General features: G+C 31.5%; 2 protein-coding genes and 1 long non-coding RNA gene across 5 annotated transcripts; 2 read left to right on the plus strand and 1 right to left on the minus strand.

The window, feature by feature from the left end:
* Positions 1–5,409: 5,409 nt before the first annotated feature.
* Positions 5,410–9,537, minus strand: LOC108194349 (uncharacterized). 2 transcript variants are annotated; one of them, XR_001801415.2, is made up of 5 exons: positions 9,273–9,537; positions 8,698–8,792; positions 7,461–7,554; positions 7,023–7,139; positions 5,410–5,931 (listed from the first exon to the last, which is right to left on the minus strand). It is a non-coding gene; the product is annotated as an uncharacterized LOC108194349 (long non-coding RNA). The 2 variants fall into 2 exon arrangements; XR_001801416.2 differs by lacking the exon at positions 5,410–5,931 and adding an exon at positions 5,965–6,245.
* A 7,224-nt stretch (positions 9,538–16,761) lies between these two features.
* On the plus strand, positions 16,762–18,982 carry LOC108193758 (F-box protein PP2-A13). Its single transcript, XM_017360569.2, has 3 exons — positions 16,762–17,181; positions 17,484–17,602; positions 18,308–18,982. The coding sequence occupies exons 1-3, from the start codon at positions 16,864–16,866 to the stop codon at positions 18,729–18,731; spliced, it is 861 nt and encodes a 286-aa protein (XP_017216058.1). The 5' UTR covers positions 16,762–16,863; the 3' UTR covers positions 18,732–18,982.
* Positions 18,983–23,048: 4,066 nt separating this feature from the next.
* Positions 23,049–27,302, plus strand: LOC108196334 (F-box protein At4g00755). 2 transcript variants are annotated; one of them, XM_017363573.2, is made up of 6 exons: positions 23,049–23,188; positions 23,735–23,862; positions 24,399–24,815; positions 24,915–25,081; positions 26,311–26,429; positions 26,886–27,302. In XM_017363573.2, the coding sequence occupies exons 2-6, from the start codon at positions 23,736–23,738 to the stop codon at positions 27,151–27,153; spliced, it is 1,098 nt and encodes a 365-aa protein (XP_017219062.1). In that variant the 5' UTR covers positions 23,049–23,188; position 23,735; the 3' UTR covers positions 27,154–27,302. The 2 variants fall into 2 exon arrangements, with proteins under 2 accessions (XP_017219062.1, XP_063937338.1); XM_064081268.1 differs by lacking the exon at positions 23,049–23,188 and adding an exon at positions 23,489–23,628.
* Positions 27,303–27,427: the final 125 nt, after the last annotated feature.

Here is a 27,427-nt window from a genome sequence, read left to right on the forward strand (position 1 = left end):
ATTTCCTTGATTTGACAATTATATAATTGAAATCAACATATTACAATAATCAAATCGATTGAACAAGATCAAAACAAAACTAGAAATACTTACCCTGGATGATAAAATATGTGATTAAGTACTAGTCATCTGAAAGGCACCGAGAGACTATAATAAGTGGCTATGACTATCTCAATTTGTTCGTATGAACGTAACTTTGACAAAGATAATGTAACCCTAAGATATTCAATGGGTTTATGAAATTAGAATATTATAAATTATTAAAGGATAAATTATTATTATTATTAATGAATAGGCACGATGTGGCATACACGTGTATAAAAAGATACAAAATCAGGAAAGATATTTGCCAAGTCAGATCGGTAGATTTAACCATGGTTTATTTTGTATTATTTTATATATTTTAATAAAATTTATTGGGGTTGTTAATGAAAACAGAAGTTTAAAGGTTTTTTGGCAAAAAAATGACAAGTTGATTGGGTTTTTTGGTTAATAGCTCTAAGAAAAAAGTGTTTCCAACTATGCATGTTGGCCGCATTATACAACACCTGCTCTAATTTGGTACTAATGAACAACACGCTTGATTTAATTTCAAAAAAAAGTGTTTATTATTTATTTGTGAGAAATTGTTTATAAATAAAATTTAATATTTAGTTTATATTTATGAATAATTCTTCGTATTTACAATTTATCGGATTCAAGCACTAATAATATAATCAACCGTAACTTACTTACGTGACTTACGATTTTATTAGCTGGGCTATTTCATGGACTTGATCTTTGAAACAATGAAACATAATAATTTAATTAATTTATAATTTGGTTATTAATTTTACATTTTGACACGGCCTTTAAAGATCGAAGAGAATTTAGTTGGGAGAGGCCCAAAAGAAACCGTAAACACCCCCAAAATATTTAATATTTTTGTTGTGGTGTAATATTTTAAGTTTAAGATTATTTATATTAAATTTTTTAACCAAATGACATCATTTTTTATTGTAAGTATGAAAATTAAAATTAATTTAGTTTTAGACATTATTCTCTCTCACTCAGTCTCATTTTCTTGCAGTGATGATTGGGTATTTGCCACCACATATAAAGGTTTTAGAAAGGATAATTTACATCTTTGTTCTTCGTGTATTATTCTATGATTAAGATTATTTATGTTTTATTCTTGAAAAATATGTAATATAGTTTTTGGCCAATTTATTATATAGTTCTTATATTAGTGACGTGATTTTTTTAGGTATATTGTTAATAGAGACGTTAAACAATACCGAAAATGGCACCAATATTGTAATATATTTGATGTCGAATACTAATAACATATCATAAAAAAGGTTAAATCTTTGGAAATCTAAGCTACATTTCAATTACGTAAATGAAAAAAAATGCTAATCGTACCTTCATATAAGATTGTAATAAGAGTTTCCGAAAATGAAAAAAAAATAATAAACTAATATTATTTAGCATCATAATATTTCATTACAATTTTTATTATATTATTGCTTCCATATATTGCTTTTATATGAAAAATAGAAAGTTGTATCGGCCACTCAAATCGGGAATTGCAAATTAAACTTTTTTTCTTAGCAACTGTATCATATACTTCTTGATATCAAAATCACCTTGGAATTTAATTCATAAAATCATACATGATATTGTTAAAAAAAAAAAACTACACGTAATTTATATAAAATCTATAAAATCTAATTTATCCGTGATACTATTAACAATAATTTATATACAACATTAAATTATTCAAGAAACAAATTTTTTAAAAAATTTAAGCTCGCGGCCGTGGGTACAATCCTAATTTATATAGCTCTAGCAAGATATTTCCCTTGTTCCTTTCATGCATCTACAGAGTCTCCGCTAGAAACAATAGATTTGAACTATTGTGCTGGTTGCTTATTTGTAGCCTAGGGCTGTAAAATGATCCGGGTGATCCCGGGTACCCCTCTGCTTAATCATATTATTTTTAGCTTGTCCAGATTTGGATCCGGGATCGTTTTATTCGGATATAAACCGATCCTGCGTATTTGAGATTCGGATCTGAACCGGATATGATCCAGTATCGTATTTTCTATTTTTTAACCGGGTAGTTTATGATCCATAAAATATGAGCCGGATATGATCCACTAACATCAAATATCATTATTATTTCAGTTGTTCAAATGATTATTATTTAGTCTAAGTAAACATAATATTATAAAGTATAATAATTTTAACTTAAAACTTATAGTTTTATGTTGGTATATATCATTTATTAAATATATATGAAGATAATAAGAATGATCACATTAAATAAATCATATTTTATGAAAATATAAACTTAAATAAGATATTACAATTTTATAAAATGATGACCATTTACTTGCAAATATGATGGTGTTAAAATATAATATGTATATGAGTTTGAATCGAATATGAACCGTGGATCATATCCGGGTATAGGTGTGCTCGTATCCGGGATCATATATTATACGGGTTTAATTTTTCTGCCAGATTTGGTTCGTTTTCAAAACGGATATGAGACATGTATCATATTTTCGAGCCGGATATGAGCCGAGACACCGGATAGCCCGTATCGATTTACAGACCTATTGTAGCCCAATTTAATGTTGGGGCGAAATTATTCCAGTTTCGAAATTTTTAGACTGATGTAACTTCAAAGAAAATTATAATGCAGATTATTCAAGATATTAATAATTTATATGTTATTTAAGTAATATAAAATATATGACCATTAGTTCATATCCAACTTAATATCCCCAATTTTCCATGAAAAAAATTAATAAAATTTGAATAGGTCATTTTTCTTATAAGACGAAGACACTCTATGCCCATCCGGCCATCCCTCCTCATTCCATACTTAAAGGCTGTTTGGGTTAATTTAAAAAAAATGACTTCTTGCTTATAATAAAGAAATGGAGTAGAAGTGAGAAATAAATAAGTTAATAAAGTGTTTGGAAAAGAAGCAGGAGCTGTGAGAGAGAACTTAGCATTCTTAGCTTCGTAAAAGTACTTCTACTTCTTCACACAAACGGGTAAAAAAACAGAAGCAGCCAGAAGCAGCTTCTGCTTCTTGCAAAAAAACACCACCTTAATATCTTCTTGATATTTTCCGACGGAAATAATCTTAGCCTAACATCTGCATGAGTATTGACTAATGATCATTTGAGATTTTTTTTGTTTGCACCTGATTATTGTATTTAATATTCTATACGATTATTTTTATTATTTGACACATATTTAAAATATTTATAAATAATAATTATATAATTTATTTTAAAATTTTATAAAATTATATTTTATAATAATCTTAAAATCAAGTATTCCGTCCCAAACGTTTGCTCCGGAATAAACCACCAGAAGCAATCACAAGCTAAAAAGGAGGGAGGGGGGCCCGGGCCCGGGGGTGTCAAGGGAGTCACGGGTTGTAAATCGATCCCAACTATCTAGTATCTCATTTTTTATTTTTTATTACAAAGGTGAGTATCCCATCTTATATCCGATTCAAAAATATGATATATATTTTAAATTTGTTTTGGGAACGATTCCAATCCGATACAGATATAAGCATGCTCGAATTAAGTTTAAGTCTCGTATTATATTTCATAATATGATCCTATTCGGATACCAGAATATAATCTATGTTTTATATTCGATTAGATATCATATACAAATTACATTTGTAAGAAGTTAGGCATCATTTTGTAAATTTTAAATATATTATTTAAATTTAAATCTTCGCAAAATAGAATATATTCACTGTGATAATGCATGTTATCTTCATATATAATTAATAAATTATAGTATATACTTGCGTGTAATTATAAATTTTGATTTATAGTTGTTATATTTTTATAATATCATGTTTATTTAGACTAAATAATAATTATTTTAATATGAGATTTTCTATGGTGTGCCCAAGGGCACACAATAGTCCCTAACTCCAATAAAAATACTCCCTCCGTTTCAAATTAGATGTCCACTTTCAAAAAATCACACAGTTTAAGAAAAGTGGTTGTTTACAAATTAATTGCATTAAATGATCATAATATGTGGTATGAGATTGATCTAGGAAATATAAATAAGAGATATGTGATGTAAAAATGACTTTGGATACATGATTTTGTATTGAAAGTTGAAGTGGACAACTAATTTGAAACCAAATTTTTTTTTGAAAGTGGACATATAAATTGAAACAGAGGGAGTAGCTCATTTTGATTGGTGTGTGAATAATAAATGTGAATGGCCCTCCTGCATTCACATCAACTCCACCAATCAAACTAGCCCATTTGTATAGAATCTAGTGTTTATTGTGTGCCCTTGGCCACACATTAGAAAGACCGTTTTAATATTGAAATAAAAATAATATTTGATGTTAATAAATTATATATGACTCATATTCGATGGATCATAAACTATCCGGTTAGAATATATAAAATATAACATACAATACACTTAACTCATACAATTTAGATTCGGTTTCCAAATATCTAGAATCGATATATATGATAATAAAATGATCATGAATCCAAATCTTGATGATCCGATAGTAGTATGATCTGAATCATTTTGTAGCCATACGCCCTACCGGTAACCACAGTTTTTGAGTACGCCCTCACTTGCTTCCCATCATCTCGCCTTATTGCTACTTTGTCTCCTTCTAAAATCATACACCAATCACGAAAAGGAAATAGACTACTTAATTACTCCCCCAAATTCTAGCCTGCTAGTGCTAGACCCACAAGAATCTTTCCATATCATTTGGAATTTATCCTCTCTAGATTGAATTAGGTGATTTAATCAAAAACTAGCGTAGAAGCCCGTGCAAGCCACGGGCCTGTATATATATATCGATATTAGTTTCTTATATGAAATATGTGTATACTTTTAAATCATTTTATAATTATTAGAACAACGGAGAATAATATTTTGTTATTTCAACTGTATCTTTTATATGTATTATAATTATAATTATAATATTTCACTTAGTGTTTATAAATAAATTTTTTAAAAATAAAAGTTAGTTTAAAACCACTATTATATTGTGGACCCGAATATCATGAATGTTCTACAAACAGAAATATTTTGTATAACAATATATTTTGTGATCTTTTATTTAAAAGACATATATCTATAAAGTATCAAATACAAAGTGATTTTCATAAAACTTAAACCGACGTAAAAAAAAGCTAGCTAATCGACTAAAAAGGTCATGATCAATTCAGGCATAACAATTAACAAAATTAAATTGAACATATATGTATATCATAATTTGACCTTAATATCTAATCAAAATAACATATCTACCCGATGTATTAATCATAACTTATTTTGAAATTTTCTTCTTTTTGAATAAAAATTTGAACATTAAAATTTTATTTAGGAAAAAAACTGTTAAAATAAAATATGAAGTTATATTTTATAGGAGTTTTAAAATATGGTTCAAACTCTTCCCCCAAAATGCTCACAATCGAAAGGGACGGAGGGAGTATCAGTTTATAGATATACTATTTGTATTATGTGATGATACCAAGACCCAAATTTTTGATCAAGTTTCAGGCCATTGCCTAGTTGCACCTTTGTCATGAACGTGCTAGCAGCAACTGAAAGAATCCAAGGCAAAATATTGGTGACTCTGCCAGGTTCATTGCCACTATTACCAGCTGATGGAGAAGCGAATATCCGATTTTTCATTGCATGGAAAGATCCAATAACAATTGAATCTTGAAAATAATCCATAGCAGCTCCTCCAACAGATATTGAAATAATATCAACTCCATCAGCAATTGCTTCATTAAACGCTGCAAGAATATCTACATCATTGCATCCATCAGACCAACAAACTTTGTACCCTACAATTCTTGTTGATGGAACCCCACCCCGTGCTATTCCATTTGCAAGGTTTCTATGCTCCACCTATATGCAGAAAGAAAAATGTGAAGCCGCACACATTTGAATGTAATTTATTGTAAAGAAATGATAGACTACATTCCATCGAACTCGGTTTTAAACAAAATCATACTCTTTCAAATGTATTCGATAAATTTAACCACCAATCTTGTCTCTCTAACTCTAAACAACCAAACTTGACTAACTAAACAAAAATTCATCCGACTCCGTCTATTTATGATCCCAGACATGTAGTTTATCCACGTAACACTTTCACTTTTGAAAAAAGTAATGTATGATCTTTCAAAAATATATGTGTGCCAGGCTCCATGTTACCAAACCTGCATCATGAACAACCACAGAGCTGACTATTCAAGTACCTTGTAACAAAAAAAATTAAGAAAGTAATAACCACTCTGTATTTCTAATGAAATTAAATGTGAAGTATCCTGTACTTATTTCTGCGCTCCAACTGGAAAACAGAAATTGTATGAAAAGTAGTCTACTATTTCATTCTGACTAAATTTATTTATGACCTTGGCCAGTAAAACTAAGTTCAATAGCTTTTCTTAAGAAACAATCAAAGGACATTCCCAAAGCAAGTATGTAAAAGTCACCATCAAGGATATCCCTCTTCCCTTAACAACAGGAGATCGAGGATTTAAACCTCAGCGGTGCACCGTGTGTGAGTATCTAAATTACTGTAGTTGACCATAACGAAAAATAAACCAGAAGTAAGAGAGAAGAAAATAACATAGAGCAACACTCTATTCGGGTGAATTATTTGCTTATATTAATTGTAGCACTGCATATTAAAATCCACATCAAGAGAAGAGGTTACAAAGGCACAAAGGCTGAAGAATTGATATGAATTTGTTCAGATTTTCACAGATATAAAAACGCAGTTTCTTGTCAAAAGCTTGCGTATTAATAAATGAAACTTCTCCTGCTACGTCCAACATACATAAAGGAATAAACGGGTTTTACCTACTCACCATACACTGTTAGAGTTCGTTGATAGCATATAACAACGTTAAATTTTTATATTCATCTCAGTCCAAAACCAGACCCTTAAATCATACAAATGTTTCCATAAAAGCATAAAGTTAGCTTCTTACACTGTATATTGGACGGAATTCTGAGCAGACTTATCAACTCTGCTCCTCATTCGAGTTGACTGCATTAGTTGCATTTTCAGGATGCCTCTCGTTGTCATAAATAATATGCTCATATACCTGCATATAAATTAGGCCAGAAAGAAACAATGAGAATGCTAATGAGAAGCTCATAATAACACAAAAGAGATACCCAAATTTCTCTGTTTCTGCAAGCCAGTATCAAAATATGTATCTAAATTTGATAGGACGGGTTGGTTCAATGTATCAAGTGCTACACTCAAAATTTCCTGATGCTAGAAAACAGAAAATTCAAATGTCCAGTCATGAATTTCAAGGGAACATGATGCAGCTTATATGAGCATTACTTAAAACTCTTTTGCATCGCATCCAAACTATTAAGAATAAACGAAAGAATTAATATCATAAATAATCTTTTACCAGCTAGGGAATCCCATGTTCTGCAGGCTCCAGCAATAATCTCTAGCTCATCCTGAGTGAAAACTTTTCCAGTCGGGTTGTGAGGACTGTGAAACTTTGCATAAGCAAATCAATTAATATTAATTATACAAGCGATGTACAATGAAATCTTCTGACTAATGTTATTAGTTTTAAAACGAACAGTATCCATAACACTCGAGTAAATTACTGACCAAGTCTTATTGCAAAATTGTATCTAATTATGGAAACTACTGCATTAGTCTGATACTACTTATAATTGAAGTGCAGTCCCATGAAAGAAATTTCCTAGAAATATTTCTCAGATGATCTTATATATATAGCAGTTCCATAGTCTATGAGAAAACAAATCATAATTCAAAGTCTGAATGAAATTACAGATTCATTTGCACCTTAATATGTAAATATCATTTGATCTGCACAATGGATAAATTGGAGTACAAAGTGGCACAAAATACATTGATCGGGTTATAGAAAAACTAAAGGAATTTTAAATAATTAAAGTGTACTATGTCATCCACATCCTTAACTTCGTTAAAAATCCTTCAGATTACGAAGTGTCAGCCTGTTCTGATACCCATGCTTACATTTTTGGTTTTCAACACATTTTAGTTACAGTCTTGCAGACAATAATATCCGATCGACTGCTTGGAAATTGAATTTTCTAAAATTGTTTTTCTGATAGAAACAAGGCAGTTGCTATACTGAGCTATTTAACAGTTTCCTATAAATAATCTGTCTCAACTTAAGATACTCTTTAAGCATACAAGAGAAGTATTCAATCTACAATTCCCCCACAGGCAACATCAGCAGGGGATGGGGAAACATAACATTGCCCTTCTTTCTACATTTTCCAAGGTCCGAACCTTGGGGATAACAAGTAGACACTTGACCATACTATCGAATTTCCTCTATTGTCTATGTTTCTTGTCAACGATAACCTAATACTGCAAAGTAATACATGCCTCTTGAGTACTCATTTACAAGTAGACAAACCACGACTTTATGAGCATTTGGCGATCCACATACACAGTCAGTTCAAATAATTAGTCTCGAAGCCTCATACACAACTAACTTCGTGTACCAGATGATTAATTGTTGTTCTTTGCAATATTGTTGTTCTTTATCACTCATTACTATGCAAACGCATACAGTTATCTTTTATGCTTTACTCGAGACTTCCAATACACAGAATTACAAAGATACAAATTATGCATACCTGTTCAATACTACAGCTTTTGTCTTGGAAGTAAAAGACTTCATGAGTTTGTCTGCGTCTACCGTCCAGCAAGGTGGCTCAAGGGAGACATAGACCTACAAGGTATTGAGCAAAATATTAAAAATCTCAGTCTTCAGTTTTCTTGTTGCAAACCAAAAATGAAATTGCCTACACCAAGGATACAGGACCAAGTGAAAACAATTACATTCCCATGATTCCTCTATACCATGTGCCTAGAAATTTTACTTCTTACAGTTGGCCCAACTTATAAGTATCTGTTGTCACAAAGACAATTATCTACAAACGCTTGAATCTTGATCAATAGCATACAATTTACTTTACAGTTCCAATGGCAGGTTAAAACAAACCACAAACAAAATTGACGAAAATAACTGGAACTAATAGACCGAACAACAGCATATAAATTTCCCAGAGTGAAATTAACAATATGCATCAAAATTATATACTGATTGACTCAATCACAAATGACACACAACACACAGAACAGGTGAAAAATTTAGAGAGGCATATTATAATCAGACATCTCGAAAGAATAGTAAGTACAATAAAATTACCTTTGCCACAATCGCATATCCTGCAATCCAATTCTCTTTACTAACACAACAACCCTAGAGAACGGAATGTTTTAACTATAATTAGAAGGACGAAAAACACCGCCGAAGGCTGACTATAGATGTATATGCCTTGTTCACAATCTAAATTGACCAATGATTTCCAGGACTCTTAGAAATCGATGCAGGGTAAACACATCTTACGAGTTAACAGCTAAACTACAAGCAAGAGGGCAATTTTTGAGAGCCAAGACATAAAGCAGACGGACAGTAGAAACTGGCGGGGAAAACAAAGAGGCCATGGCATTACAGAAATTGGGTGAAAATTAAGGGTATACAAGTAATTTCACGGGCATTTTCTTTGCTCTTTTTGCCCCTAGTCCCCTTTTAATATATAGAAGTAGATACGAATCACTTTAAATAGAACTAGTTGAGAAACCGCGCGTTGCGGCGGCCTATAAAAATTATATTAATAATTCAATATTAATATTTGTAGAATAAAATAATTTTATGCCTGTCTATAAAAGGTATATTAATGTTTCAAAGTTAATAATTGTAGGATAAAATAAATTTATATTATAAAAATCTTGATGTGATACCAATACTAATATATAAAATTGTAAAATTGGACTATAATTCATGGTGAAAAAATGAAAATAAATTTATACACGTAATTAACAATTTAAAGCATGACAAATCTTAATTTTATTTGTTTTTTTTCAAAATAATCATGTTCTTACATTGTCACCTTCCTCCAATTTTTTTGGATTGATTGTGCACAAAAACATCTAACTTAAATATAACTACCCTTTTAAAAGTTGCTTGAACGGAGCAAACGGATAATGCATAAATAATTTTTTCATGTATACAAAGTAAATAATATAAAAATTAACAATAATAAACATGTCCGATGAACAAAACAAATATTATAAAAGAATAACCAACAAACATACATCACTAATAGTTAATGTATTGACATCAACCATCAATATCATGTCAAGACTATATTTTTTTCCCATGTTTGTATTTGTCGACTCCAATATAACGGTCTATAACTACATTTGCTTGCAACAACCTTTACTGTATAAACCGTCTTCATTTATCGTTGTAGAAGAACGACAACTCCGAGTTAGAAATCGAGCAAGAGAATAGTATTTCTAATTTTTGATATTTTTCATCCAAAAATTTCAGAAAATTAGAAAAATAGAACGGAACGATGTGAGAGGCGCCACCTACACGCCCCTCGCTTCTCCTTTAAAAATCTCCCCTCGCTTCTCATTTAAAAATCTGAGTAAAAGAACTATCAGGCAGATTTGTGGTATTGAGAGAGAAGGTTGTGTTTAGATGATCCAAAACCCTACTATCGATACGGGTATTTATAGTTGCAGAGAGACTTGTTTGCTACTCTTTTCCATAATTAAATAATCTGAACAAAATCAGATTAAAATTTTCAAGCTACTATATTCCATAAATAATCTGTCTTTCCCATAATTAAATAATCTGAAATAAAATCAGATTAAAACTTTCAAGCTAATATATTCTATAAATAATCTGAAACAAAATCAGATTCTGAAACTTACTTCTAATATATCCGAAACTAAAAAAGGTAATTCTAATTTTTGATATTTTTCATCCAAAAATTCCAGAAAATTAGAAAAATAGAACGGAGTGATGTTTCATCCAAAAATTCCAGAAAATTAGAAAAATAGAACGGAGTGATGTGAGAGGCGCCACTTACACGCCCCTCGCTTCTCCTTTATATAAGTATATTGATTGGCACATACGTGTCTTTTAACGGTTTAAATAAATATGCATATTCCGATGAAGTACTATACTGAAACTTTTTTCGAATGACGTGACAAGTAAGTTATTGATTTTAATTAAATAATTTACGTTGCATAGAGTCTCGTACGTTATTATTGATGTTAGTGGAACTAATCAAATATTACAATTTAGAATTCGATAAAAAAAAATTGGGGATAATTTTTTGGATAACTATCATTTTTCATTCATATTTGGATTGTATATGTCAATAAAAGATCTTTATTTTTTTAGAGAATAAGAGGTCCTCTTAATTACTTGAAACTGCTTGTAATTTCTTCGTAAGCAGATTTATGATATATATTTCAATTTTTATTTTTTTAAGATGAAAAAGGTTTTCTTATAATAAGAATATCACTATTTTTCTCATAATAATTGTAACCATGGAAAGATCTTGGGATGACATGGACAGGTATCTGATGATGTGTAAAAGTGATATTGCTGACTCAGGTCCAGGACCCGAGGTGGATAAGAATGGATTACAGGAACTTATTATAGTCTCATATTGCTATTATTGTTGCCCAGAAATGTTACTCCCTCCGTCCCAGTCATTTGTATACAAATGGCTGGGATACGGAGACCAAGAAATTGTGTAAAAAATAAGTAAAGTTAGATGAAAAATAGGTATAATGGTGAGACCCATTTATATTTAATAATAGATTTAAGATAATAGAGGAAAGCAGTGGGTGTAATAGTGTTTATATTATTATAGAATGAAGATAGTGGAGGAAAGTAGTGGGTGCAATGATGTTTTATATTATAAAATTTTACTACTTTTGGAATGTATACAATTGATGGGACGTCTCAAAAAGGAAACCGTATACAATTCATTGGGACGGAGGGAGTATTACTTTTCTTATCCTGTAAATAAATTAAATCCAACCTTAATTCATATCTGACCTTGTTTATTTGGGTATGAATATATTTTGTTTCTTAGTGCATCTTTAATTGAATAAACTTTTGGGAAAAGGTAAATAAGATATAATTTGAATAAAAACTATAAATAATACATAGAGGAGAGTGCACTTTGTATGTATGTACTTTGGGCTTCATGTTACTTGTAATACTGGAATTCAAAAATTTACACATGGAATGCTGCTCTTCAAGATTTCTTTTAATATATGTACTTTTTTCAAGGTTGCTAACGGTGTGAGATTAAAATACAAATAGACAGGGTCTCGTTTAAATATGTATATATCTTAATTATAAAATTTAATATCAAATATTTAATTAAATAGCAATTTAAAAAAACAATAAAATTTCATTAATAACAATTTAAAAATGGTAGATCTAATTAAATAAATGTATTTTTTAGTCACTACAAAACAATAATATAAATATTTTACTATATTTTTTGTTGTCATAAATAAATAAAAAATAATTTAAAAATGTATGATTGATCTTACCCAAACTAATAATAATAAAAGTCTTGCATGCACATAAATCATGAAACTAAAAATATCTGTCTACCTGCCATGTTATTTGATATTAAATTTGATATTAAAAAATTGAGATAAAATCTGTGATACGTAATGTTACTATTTTGTAAATCTTCCATGTTCCATTTTGTAGCATGTATTGCTGGATACTAGTTTCTTAGCAAAACTATTCAAAAAATATTTTTAATACAACAATTCAGTTTTTTCAAAAATGAACTAAAACAAACACTTCGCGTCAGGTTTGAGTTCCCATTATGTTACATATAGGCCCTTTCCACAATTAGCGGTTAGCGGATTGAATAAAATGTTTTGACTAATTGATTGAAGTATATGTTTTGACTAGCGGGTGGTTAGCGGATTGAATAAAATGTTTTGACTAACTGATTGAAATATATGTTTTGACCAGCGGATTGAATTAACGATTTTTTGTAAAATTGTTTGGTAAATAGCAGTTTGATTAGCTTTTTATGACACATATCAAATCCTTTAACCTAAAAACTCCTTAAAGGGGTTAAATGGCTTTTAGGTCACCCAACTCGATACTAACTTTCAGTTGGGTCATCCAACTCAAAAAGCTATCAGTCAACTCACTATTCTCGTAAGAAATTTCAAACATGTCACTTGCCGTTACTAACGTTAAAAAATGGATGGAAAGCTGAGTGAGCAATCTGACGTGGCGTGGACTTCATCTAAGAATTACACCCGACCCAACCCAATTGATATAACCTAATTAATCTTCTTATCCCCTTTTATGCCTTTTCATCTTCTCCACAGCACTTCACCACCATTACCGACGGTGATGGTTTTGTCTCCCTTTACCATCGAGCTCATACGCAACTATATACCCACAAACTCCTCTCCATCTCTTAGTAAACCTTTCGCCCTTGCCACATGTTCTTCCACTCCGGCCACCGCCATCGCTGTGGCGGTGAGACTTCAATGCAAACCTCGCAAACCACACACACCCATCACACCGTCATCCACCTTTTTGTATCCCGTTTTCTCTTCCTCTCCACCTCGTATCATATCTCCCTTCGAGCCACGGTGGATTACCCACTGATGTCGACGCACGCATATATACAACCCAAACTCATCGATATCCATTGCAATATACGGGAACTCATCGACAACATCACGAATTAAAGCAAACTCCTCCTAGATTCTGCAACACCTAATCCAGTTTGAACCATCTCTGAAGTTAGGTTTACAATTAGAAGTTGATTTCTAGTGTTGAAAGTTAGGTTTTCACTGTTAGGGTTATAAGGGGGTGGGTTGTGGGTCGGATTTGCAACTGAGTGGTTAATTATTGATGTGGCAGGTGATATGTCACCTGATGTGGCAACAATAGACGGAGTTCCGTTTATTGTCAACGCCACTTAACGGTTGTGAAACTTTTATCGTGTATGATGACTAGATTGAATATTATTTTTTGATTTGTGACCTCATTGAAAGTTTTTTGAGTTGGATGACCCAACTGAAAGTTAGTATCCAGTTAAGTGACGTAAATGCCATTTAACCCCTCCTTAAAGTAACTTTTTCGAAATTAGCTTTTTGAAGCCAGATCTCTATTTCAATCCGCAAACTATCAAACCCTAACATCAGCGGGGTTGAAATGCTCAAACCTTTAAAATCTCTCAAACTTCTAATTTTATCTCAAACCTCTACCTCTAACTCTTAAATATGGCCATAATAAAATTAAATGTACAAATATTGTTAATTTTATCTCAAACCTCTACCTCTAACTCTTAAATATGGCCATAATAAAATTAAATGTACAAATATTGTTATTGTGAAGATTCTAATCAGTTTTTAGCGGTTTGGATCCTACAATCTGGATGGAAGGTGTATTTTGTTTAGTGTTTATTCAATTGCTAACCAGGTGGTATTGAAGGCCAAAGAGTCCGCACTACGGAAAGCAATAATAAAGTAGTAATACTACTACTCCTATAAATGATTATCCAAGTTGTTGCCAAGTGCTTCTCGTAAATGCCAATTTGTTTTCAACGTTATCCACTCTGCCAGGGGCGCGTGTTAGTGCTTCTCTTTCACTTTTGTGGGACATTGTTTTCTACTAAATTAAGTAAGTGATAATTTAAAACGGTTTTTCTATGGTGTGCGAATTTAAAAATATATTGTTACTATTAGTATAGATAAAAATTTAAACAAAGTTACATAAAATATTATATATTTTAATTAACTTTTTAAGTTATACTCGTATAAATTATTTATCTATGATAAAGGGTCAGTTTGGATAGATATTCAAAATGTTGTACTAACAAAGTGATATTTCAGAAATTAAATAATTATTTATTAATTTTTATGATATTACATATTTTGAATTATAAAATGAAAAGATAATATTTTTGATGAAATTTAATAGTTAAATAACAAAAATTTCTTGTAAAAGTTGTATTAAATTTCCGACAGCTATTTTGAGAAACCCGTTTTATATTTATTAAACAACTTTTTATATGATTTTCAGAAAAAATCTATCATTTTTAACAATAATATTAAACGAGGTCAAAGCATGGATTTCAATTATGAAAAAGGCTATTTTATTTATGTTTTGATTTTAAAGAATAGAATAAGAACAATTTAAAATTTAATCATTTTATTTACGTTTTGAACTTCAAATAACAAAAATAAAATAATTCAAGGATTTTTTCCGGTTAAATCAATATACTTATATCAAGAAGAAGCGATGGGCGTGTAGGTGGCGTATCTCAAATAATTCCGTTCTATTTTTCTAATTCTTGGATGAAAATATCAAAATAAAAACTACTTTTTTTTTTGTTTCAGATTAATGGACATGGTATATATCTTGATATAAATTAATCTAATTTTATTTCAGATTATTTATAGAATATGATAACTTGCAAGTTTTTTAATCTAATTCTTTTTTAGATTATTTAATTATGAAAAAGAGTAGCGCACAGGTCTCTCTGCACTTATAAATATCCCGGTAGGTTGTAGGGTTTTCAATTATCTAAACACAACCTTCTCTCTGTACCACAATCCTATCACGAGAGCTGCACTCATAAATATCCCGGTAGGTTGTAGGGTTTTCAATTATCTAAACACAACCTTCTCTCTGTACCACAATCCTACCCCTCTCTCGTGATAGTTTTCTCGCTCGATTTCTAACTCGATGGTGGTATCATTCTTAATTGTGCAACGACATCGTACACATACGGTGAGGGGGCGGATATGATTTATAAACAAATTTTAATATACTTACATAAAATAGAAGCGAGGGGCGTGTAGGTGGCGAATCTCAAATAGCTCCGTTCGATTTTTCTAATTTTTTGATGAAAAATATTAAAAACGAAACATACTTTTTTGTTTCAGATTAATTTATATGATATATATATTGGCATAACTTAATCTGATCACGTTTCAGATAAGTAGTGTTTGGAAAAGATCTTAAAAAAGAAAAATAGTGTTTGGAAAAGATCTTAAAAAAAAAATAGTGTTTAAGAGTATGATTACTTTAAAAAAACAACAACTAAAATCAGGATTCGTCGGACTTTAAATCGTTAATTGCATGTAGAAATTTATTATCATTTTTTCACTCATAAATTATATTCCAATTTTATAATTTTAAATATTAATATTGATATTGCATCGAGATGTTTATAATATAAAATTTATTTTATTCTACAAATATTAATTTTGAATTATTAATATAATTTTTATAAGTCGCCGCAAATTTATTTTATTTTTCAAATATTAATTTTGAATCATTAATACAATTTTTATAGGCGCAGCAACACACGATTTCTCAATTAGTTATTTACTAAATGCTTACGATCATTTTAAACATAATTTATAAGTACATACTATTTTATCAAGGGTGCTGATTTATACACACCCTACGTCCTATTTTGTACCAAATTATTATTATTTTTTTTGAAATTTGTACCAAATTATCTTTGTCTTTTATCATTTCAACCAAATATTCTATTAATTAAAAAAGATAATTTAATACAAAATAAATAGAAAAATGTGTATAAATCAATTTAGGATGGGCAAAAAGCCAAAAATCAGCACCATTTCTCAATAATTTTCCTTTCTGTAAACGGTAAAACCGTCTCCGTGAACCAAGGAAAACAGTAAGCAGGCCCTCGTATCAAAGCTCGCGTCCCATCCACGTGTGTACAAGAGCGTGAGCTGTTCACCACCTCACTGCCAAAATCCACATGTACACTTTGGATAAGAACCTGATGCCACTCTTCTTCTCCACCTACACCAAGACATGTAGTTAACTCCCTCTCTCTCCCTCTCTCTCTCGATCTCTCTCTCCCTCTCTCCGTCTCTCCCAACACTTCACTTTAATGGGTACAACCTCCTCAACTCTCTCCAACTCCACCTCCTCCACACACCGTCCCATCAAACTCAAACTCGATGACATACCCGAAAGCTGCGTTGCCTTGGTCCTCTCGTATTTAGACCCCCCTGAGATTTGTCAGCTCGCGAGACTTAACAGGGCTTTTCGGGCTGCTTCATCTTCTGATTTTATATGGGATGATAAGCTGCCCGGGAACTATAAGTACCTTGTGGACAGGTTTCTTGATGTGGGCTCTGCTCATCTTCTCAAGAAAGATATTTATGCTAGGCTTACCAAGCCTATTTCGTTTGATAAGGGCACCAAGGTTTCATCCTTTTCTTTCACTTTGTCATCTTTAATCTTGTAAATCTTTGATAAATTCACTTCAATACATTTAATGTGTGTAGATTTTGATGAGTTTCTTGTTAATTTTCTGGGATTTTTTTTGTGAAATGAATAGATTAATGTGGAACTTCGAAAAGTATTTGGCATTTATTCGATTCTTTTGAGAGATAGTTGTGTGTGTGAGCAATTGACAAGTGCAGGACAAGTCTAGAAACATTCTAATTTTGCTAAGTAACTAAATATAGTTTGCATAGAGTTTTGATTTTTGATTTGATCTTGCAGCAAACATGGGTGGACAAGAGAACTGGAGGGGTGTGCTTGTCGATTTCGGCAAAGGCGATGTCGATTACAGGGATTGATGATCGGAGATACTGGAATCACATTCCGACTGAGGAATCCAGGTGAATTCCTTGTGTCCTTGTTCAACTCATGTTCATACTACTATGTATTGATGATTAGATACTATTGACATGATTTCGTGTAGTTATCAGAAGTAATTAAAGGTGTTTAATTGGAGGGGATGATCCGTAAACAAGATATTCTGGTATAGAATAGGGAAAGGTTGTAGGGTCATGACAATTATTGTGTTCAATGCCTCAATTTAGTCGTTAAAGAATATGATTTGTAATCCGAAAGTTGGACAACTAAGGTTACTATATATGCTTTGCCAGTGTAGCAATATTCTTGACAGCAGATTTACTCTCTTTTTTTAATGTAAACGGTCTAGTAAACGTTTGTGAGCAATGAGTTACGTTTTGATCTCTTCAATCCAAAAGAATCCAGCACATACAATACTAGCGAATTATATGTGGACAAACTTTGTATAATAGTTAAGTAGTTTTTACGAGATAAGATGCGTACAAGCAATTCAAGCTGTTTGCAGCCCTCCCTGTCTGTATCCATACTAAGAATCTAGGCAGAATTTCTGCATTTCCAAAGTATTTTACTCAATTTGACTAGTCCTAGGTAATGGCTAAACAGTTTTAATAACTTTCGTGTACAATTATCATTGTTGAATTTGTATATAATGACAATTTACTGTTTATAATTGATAATTGACTTGGTGGAAGCATATTCTGACTCTTCATTTCTTCCTGTTTTGACAGATTTCATACAATTGCGTATCTTCAACAAATTTGGTGGCTTGAAGTAGACGGGGACATTGACTTCGAGTTTCCCACAGGAACATACAGCCTTTTGTTCAGGCTCCAGCTTGGAAAGATAACAAAGAGACTTGGACGCAGGGTTTGTAATCCTGGAAACATACATGGCTGGGACATAAAACCCGTCCAGTTCCAACTAACAACACTGGATGGCCAACATGCTGTATCGCGTTGTTTCTTGGACAATCTAGGAAACTGGGCTTACTATCACGCAGGAGACTTTGTGGTCGAGAAGCCTAATGCATTGACAAATATTAAATTTTCATTGACGCAGATTGATTGCACTCATACGAAAGGTGGTCTCTGCGTCGACTCTGTTTTGATATGTCCGAGTAGCTTAGGGAAGAATCTGAGATGCACAGTTTAGATTATCAGAAGTGGTGTGGAAACTGTAAATAGTTATGGTACAATCAAACAGGATAGCTGCTCTGCAGCCATCAAATTATTTGCAGCTTGGTGTTTGGGAAGCAATGCTAGTTTTCTTCTCTTGTACTATACATGTTGCATGTATTTTTGTTAGGATCTTCTCATTTTTCTTTTGTGAGGTGAGTGTTGTACATAAATCAGGAATGTAATAGTTTGTTAGTTATATCATAAATTTCAGATTGAAATTTCGTACATTCTTCTAGTTTGTTTACTAGGCTATTAATCAATCTGCTCAATTTTTATACTTAGTTTCAAAAACATATTTATAAAGAACATATCAAAAGAGTACTTTTACTGATTTTTAAATATTAAATTTAAAAAAATAAAACAAGATGTATTCTCTCTCAAACCAAATGTATTTTACCACTTCTTATTCTATCATTATCTAATTTGTTGATTTAATTTATCAATCATTCAATTACTTATTACAAACTCATTTTTAGATTATCTTATATATTAATCTGAAATTAATATTATTACACCAAATTATTTTTTTATTTAATTATTTGATTATCCGGATCATCTCGCAGAATTAATTCAGCCTGATCAAAGGCTCTCACACGTAGAATTTGCATTTTTGGACATAGAGGAGTAGCAAGTCCATGACCCAATCCTTTATTATAATACTTGAGTCTACCACACCGCTATTATAATACTTGAGTCTACCACACCGCAGTTAACCAATCAGAAAATAGGAATTATTTTAGGACCAATCAGATGCCATTTCTAAATTTTAGAACAATCATATTCATTCTCCAACTTTCCTTATACTACACTATGCAGTTAACCAAACAAAAAATAGAAATTATTCTAGGACCAATCAGAGGCTATTCCTAAATTTTAGACCAATTATATTCATTCTCCAACTTTACTTCTATCACTTATGCAGTTAACCAATAGTTAATCAATCAGAAAATAAGAATTATTTTAACCAATACAATTTTTTATTATACAATATATAATTAATCAACTTCTTTTCATTATCTGATTATAACTCATCCAATTAGACTCCTTTTCATTATCTAATTAGAAACCATCTAATTAGATAATAATAGAATTTGAGATTTATTTTAAGTAATGTTAAATTTAATTCAATTTAAAAATAAATAAATTATTTTAGGACTTTAACCAATCAAAAAATGAGCTTTTTATTTACTTGATGGCAAAATAACACTTTCCTTTTGTTGCGGTTGGTAAAATATTAACATGTATTACGTTACGCGGCGTGCATGGTCTTAGTGAATCTTTACAAATTTATGCTTTTACGGCATGCTCCATTGAATTTAATAATTTATATTATTTCATAAATAAGTTAAGTGCATACAAATATTCTAAAATATGGATACAAAGACTAATTATGCGGGTAGAAATGAATTTATGCCTACAAAGTAATTAAATTATATTTAATAGTAATAATAATAATGACTGATATTAGGTGATGCACCCATCCGATCCGATCGACCTTAATCTTACATTACTTAATCCAATACGGGAAATTGAAAAATCCTTTATTATAATACCTGAGTCTACCACACCGCAGTTAACCAATCAGAAAAAAGAAATTATTTTAGGACCAATCAGATGCCATTCTTAAATTTTAGACCAATCATATTCATTCTCCAACTTTCTTTCTACTACACTATGCATTTCTACTACACTATGCAGTTAACCAATCAGAAAATATGAACTATTTTAGGACCAATCAGAGGCCATTTCTAAATTTTACACCAACGATATAAATTATTCAACTTTAGATAATTTTAGAGCAAATTAGAGTCCATCCCTAAATTTTTTATATGACTAATCAATATTTATAATTTTCGATCAATTTGAAAGATTTTTTTAAAAATTTTGCGAGCCTCCACAACCTACAGATTAGAATGAGTTTTTTATTTACTTGATGGCAAAATAATAGTTTCGTTTTGTTGCGGTTGTTAAAATATTAACATGTATTACGTGGCCTGCATGGTCTTGGTGAATCTTTACAAATTTATGCTTTTACGGCATGCTCCATTAAATTTAATAATTTATATTATTTCATAAACAAGTCAAGTGCATACAAATTTTCTAAAATATGGACACAAAGACTAATTATGCGGGTATAAATGAATTTATGCCTACAAAGTAATTAAATTATATATAATAATAATGACTAATATTAGGTGATGCATCCGCCCGATTCAATCGACCTTAATCATACATTATTTTATTCAATACGGGAAATTGAAAATATTTGTGGCCCTGAAATCACTCGCCCCGCTCCCGTCCCCATTCTCTAACTACCTCCCAAATCCTCATATAGACTATAAAAATAATTATACATATGTATTACATAATTGTTGACAATAATATAATTTATATGTATATATTTTATTCTCTTATTATTTTTCAATATTTCATATTGTAATTTAGCTCAGCATCGGTACAAATTCAAGAATCAGTATGAAACTGAACCGAGATAATTCAAATTTTAGGTTCAAAACCGGGAACAAGGATTGCATTCCATGTTTTCTAAACGATAGTTATCTTTATTAATATTTGATTGAAAAGAAAATATGGTTATTTCATTTCATATAATACGAGTGACATTTACCGTTGATCAAATTCAGAATATTTAAGAAATAATATTATTTTCTCAAAAAGGTTATACCTATATTATGTAATAAAATTATATAAATGATATCAAAATAACATATATACTTGAATTTATAAATATCCAAATTTATTTTTATTTTATGAAGTAATCATTCGGTGCGTAGCACGGGTAAAACGCTAGTTAATATAATAGTAACTTTTTTAATGAATTGATACTTGACAAATAATTTAATACTTTATATATAAACTATCCTCACCTTTTTAACATATAATTATAATTATACTCGGTCAAAATTATAACTACACTATGTTTTAAACAATCAAATTCTAAAGGGTTTTGGCCCCAAATAACCAGATTTAGGGTGAAAATGTCCAAAATAACAAAATACCCGAAACATGGCCCTCACTAGCCAGTAGAGACGCTTCTCGTGTAGCGTTTTTGTTTTTAAAACAAAAACGCTACATCGTGTAGCGTTTAAAGTTTTTTATTTTTTTTATAAAAAAGAAAAACGCTACTCAAATTAGCGTTTATGGTTTTAGTGGATCACCTGGAAGTGGGCTGGGCTTTTACATCTAAAAACGCTATTCATACTAGCGTTTAATGCTTGGCTTTTAAAAATCAAATGTCAACTCATGTGGCGTTTCTCTTTTGTTACAAATTAAAACGCTAATTCTCTTGGCGTTTGTTTTGTTTTCTTGTTCTCAAATATTAATTATTCTAAGGCCAGTCCTAAACTCTAACCGTCAGTCAATTTAACTTAAAATATAAATTAATCATTCTGCAACCCAAACCTAAACCCTAAATGTTAACGATTGTAAATTAATTTATTACACCGACGTCTCGGCTTCAGGGCCTTCGGGCCTTCAACCTCGTTTAATTAGGGTTTAGGCTCGAGGGAGTAGGGCCTACCGGCCCTACACCCTCAATCCTAAACCCTAACCGTCGGCCAATTTAATATACAGTATGAATTAATCATTCTGCAAGCCAAACCTAAACCCTAAATGTTAACGGTTGTAAATTTATTTATTCCGCCGGCGTCTCGGCTTCAGGGCCTTCGGCCCTTCAGCCTCGCTTAATTAGGGTTTAGGCTCGAGGGAGTAGGGCCTACCGGCCCTACACCCTCAATCCTAAACCCTAACCGTCGGTCAATTTAATAAACAGTATGAATTAATCATTCTAAAACCCAAATATAAACCCTAATTATCGGTCAATTTAATTTTAAATATAAATAAATTATTCTAAAATCTAATATGAACCCTAAAATATTAACAACTGTTAATTTACGTTCCAATTATTATTTTATCTAAGGTGATCAAAATTATTTTTAAAAAAACAAAAAGAAACAAAAGTAGCTAGTCTTGGGCTTGGGCCTAAAAAATGTAAAACGCTACTTCGTGTAGCGTTTACATCTTTTACAAAATTATAAAACGTTACACGAAGTAGCGTCTTATTACAAGTTAAAAACGCTACTTCACATACGTCTTTACTTGTTATTCAGGGCCAACTTTTTAAAAATGGTTATTTTGGGCATTAGCTTGGTTAATCTGGTTATTCAGGGCCTTTTTTCGATTCTAAATGATCGAAAAAAGGTGATATAATTTTATATGAAAAATACTAAAATAATAAATGTGACTTTTTCAAAACAATAAAATAAAAAATAAATGTGACGATATGGTTTATATGAAAAAGCTTCCTGGTCGGTAACGATTATCTCTTTCTTGTCGGCATAGCCACCACCATATATATACACACATATTCAGATTATATACTTACAGCTCAATCTTTCATAAACAACAATAAAGGTACGATTTTTACCCCCAAGTTTCAATCTTTTTTAATTCCCCCTCTTTTATTTAACCTAATTTCATCTTTACTTGCACACCATGTTTTTATTTGATCCCTGCCTTTTAATTCTGAGATCTTTGATTACTGGGTCTGTTTTATTTGATTGATTTGCTTGTATTTTAGTTTTTTATTGCTGTAATTATGTTTGTTTGTTGTGAAGATTCGATTTTTATTATGTTCTTGTGGAGTTATTAGTTTTGGTTTCTAATTATTGGTGAGATAAATTGTGATTTGTGAAAGTTTGGAGCAAACCCAGTTGAGTGAATTTGTGTTTGGCTGTTGTGTTCTAGAGAGGATTGAATTGAATGGTTCTTGTTCCATTTGTTGTTTCGGTATCGATTTAGTTTAAGGTACAAAAGAGCAGCTAGAAGTTATTTCTGGTGTGGAATTTTGAGTCGTAAGTCGGCCTTTGAGTCCTTGTAGTATTATTTATTGGGACATTTGGTTTGAAGATTTGAAATATTGTGAATTATTATATGTAAGCTTGGTTGTGTGGTTTGCAGAATGGAGATTCGATTGGATTTCTTGCGGTATCTTGAAACTGATGCAGCTGTGAATATTCTGGCGTGCTTGGATGATACATCTGATCTTATTCGTGCAAGTCTAGTGTCACATTGCTGGCGTGATTTCGGTGAGCACTTTATCTTAATATGGATGGTATACTATTAGCTGGATATGTCTTGCTGTATCACGGGTTCAATTCATCTAAACTGTCCAAATTTATCTTAATATATCTTATTATTGTTATAATTCATAAGCAGTTGTCTTGCTATTTCCTCATTAACCTCGGGAACTAGTAGTTTACTTCAATACTAGGGAGACACGTAAGAACCTTAAAGTTGGTAGGAGAAATAATTTTTTCAATTACCTAAATCTTCATTTGGGTTGTCTTGTAGTTTCTCGTTCTGTAGATTCCAGACTTCCAGTTACATAGTTCATCTTATATCTTAGATAAACAGAACTTTTGCTGTTAAGCTTGCTGGCTGTAGAGGTTTTGAATAATGTGCCTCACTTCTGAATTTAGTGAACTATTTTGATAAAAACATTTTGCTGTTTTTAAAGTTACCAGATTGTTAGAATAATTTATGTTATAGCCTTGTATGGAAAGATATCCCCTTTTTTTGTTTGCCTATAATTTTTTTAATACTATTGTTTGTCCACGTGCAGTGATTTCAACTGGACTTTGTAAGCACTTGTGTTTGAGAAACTTTCCGCAGCTTGCTAATATAGCTTATGTGACTGAACCAAACCATGAAGTTAAAAAATCAACTGATGCTGGGTCGAGCACTTCTCTGCAATGGGAAGCTCTTGAAAGGGAGCACAGGGTCTATGGTTCTTTATTTAGAGCTCTTACCAAAATTAAAGCTATCAATTGTTTGGAAGAGGCATTTGGTGCTTCCAGCACAGATAATTATCCGGAAGAAAGCATAAATAATACTTTGGATCCGAGAGAAGCTATTCGACGAAGGTACTCATATTGGTCAAGTAAAGGACAAAAAAATCCTAGTGTGCCTGAGACATTAATCTACAAACTCAAAGCTGATATTTGCGTTATTACGGAAATTGGCATACGGCCTTTCCGCGGTTAGTTGGCTGAATTCATGCACCAATTTTATAAATGTCTGTTGTTGCTTGCTTAAATTTATCAGCAAACTCATTTGCTAAATTTGTGTCCATCTACAGCGGACTTTCAGCCTGGTCTGCCTATATATTCGGCAAAATCTGTCCGGTTCCGCATGGGTCATCCAAAATCTCCAACTGAAATAAGCAATTTGGAGTGGCCACTGCAGCAACATGCCGATGAGAAGATTATATGGACATACACTTCACCAGTGTATTCAATGTCTCAGGTGTGTTGATTAGTATATATTATATAGTATTATATAGGGTCGGGTATTTAAGATTCCACTAAACTTAATGGGATAACTTTAGAATTATATATATTCTTTTGCAAAACTTGACACTTTCTCAAAATTAACATAACATTGCAGGTATTCCTTGCATTATTGTTCTTTTATATGTTAAATATACTATGTTATGTAGATAAACAATTTATTCATTACAAAATTTCTCCAAATAATAAAAAATGGTGTAGAGCAGAAGAATGTCATATTTTATAGGAGTTCATCATAGTTGCCACTCATTGAATGTCACATCTGACTCATCAGAGCTCATTTAAACCACTTGAATCATATATATATATATATATATATATATATATATATATATATATATATATATATATTACACCATTAAATCCTACAAAATAATTAACTGAATGGAGGTCCCGCTAATGTGTCTGCCACAAGAATTTAATGAGATGATGAAATTTGCTAATATACACATAACGAATTATGTACACAAGAACAAGATGTGTATAATAATTGTATAATACGAACATATTTAAATGCCCTAGACCCCTAGTTGCAAACACAAAAGTATCTATTAATTCTTTCAAGTTGAGGTGCTTATTTCTCTCATTTCTGGGTTGAAGAAGAGAATTGACCTCACTAAATTACCGCCATTATGTTATTTTTTCTGTTAATTAATACTAGGATTTAACAGTGTAATATATATGCTGAATTGCTGATTTAAGTGGTTTACATGAGTTCCCGTTGAGAATAGCAAGTCAGGTGAGATATTTGAGTGCAATATGTGGCCACTTTTATAAAACCTCATATTTTAAATATAATCCACAGATTGTGTCCAGTAAAGTAATAATACACTTTGTAAGACATGATATGAAACCAGTCAAAAACCTTTATGGCATACACAAAAATAAATATTTTTTCCTATATATATGATGTAGAATATAATTTGCAGCTATATGGTCTATCAGAAATGCAAAATTCATAAAATATAATGTTGAAAAATGCTTTTGCCTCTGTTTGAAGCTGCACATTTAGACAAAATAATGATAATTGGGTGGAGATTGTGGTTGATATTGTTATTAATTTTTTTGAGTAATTACATTCTATGGAGTGTATAACTTTATCTTTATTGTTTTGTATGTCTATTGCTAATATCTTCTCATAATCATGGTGGAGTAGTTGATCTATCTTGAAATTTCTACAAGCAGATAAATGTGTTGCAACATTTCAAGCTACCAGAACCAGTTCTTTGCGTTGGTGGGTTTGTGCAATTGGAGTTGATGGGTAGGGTCCAGACTCAGGAGATGGATGAGAAATATTACATCTGGTTAGTCGCCCAATCGATATGTATACTTTTGTTTTGATGGTCAAATACTGCATGACATAATTACCCGTTGGCAATAGACGGAACAAGTCGAGTATTATGGGATATTGGTAGATATACAGTACAAGGTCTTGGAGATATTTATTATAAACTCTGTCCTCTACAGGAACCTCTTGTTGCCAATATTTAGTAGCTAGGTATGTTCTGTCAATGTGCTGAACCTAAATACATATGCTGATATGCTTGTTGTCTATCATCTTTACATTGCCGAAAATTGGTGATTTTATACAAGCCTGATCACAGTTTAGCTCAAGTTAATGCAAATATACCCTGTTGAGAATATAACACTCGTTAAGACCGAGTTTTGCCAGGGAGAAACTTCAAATATAGATAGTTCAGACAGTGAGATTGACTCTCTTTATTTAATATTCGTTCTTTTTCTTTTCCTGCACTTTGCAGTGTGTCACATGTTGAAGTCATTGGACGTCCGTTGTTCCCTGCATTTGATGTTGATATCACTGAATCTTCTGGGAAGTTTATATTGAAGTACTATCCTGAAGCTTTACTGCGAACAATGTCGACTGTTTCTAATCCTGTGCACACAGATGTGGACACAAGAGAGGATGACGGAGCGTGGGAGCATTTGCAAGAATTGGTGGGATTTTTGATGCAGAGAAATGAGGACGACGATCTTATCCAATGGGCTGGCAATGATGATGATGAGTAATGTATATGCGAAAAGTGTTTAAGCCTTGCCTTCAAGTATTACTGCAGTACTAAAGTAGCTTGTGGCCCCCTTGTAAGAGTTTAACTAATGTTTTTCCTGCTGCTCTTTGTAGTGCATGTATTTTTTTAAAAATATACTTTTAAGAGAACGCAAGGGAGTATGATGAACTTAAGGGCCATGATGAAATAAGTGGTTTTTAAGTGTATAGCTCAATCAAACTCTTTGGTAACAAATAACAATACATTTGTGTGTGAACTTGGTGGACCTAAAAATC

This window comes from Daucus carota, chromosome 7, assembly GCF_001625215.2.
Source record: "Daucus carota subsp. sativus chromosome 7, DH1 v3.0, whole genome shotgun sequence".
NCBI lineage: Eukaryota > Viridiplantae > Streptophyta > Magnoliopsida > Apiales > Apiaceae > Daucus > Daucus carota.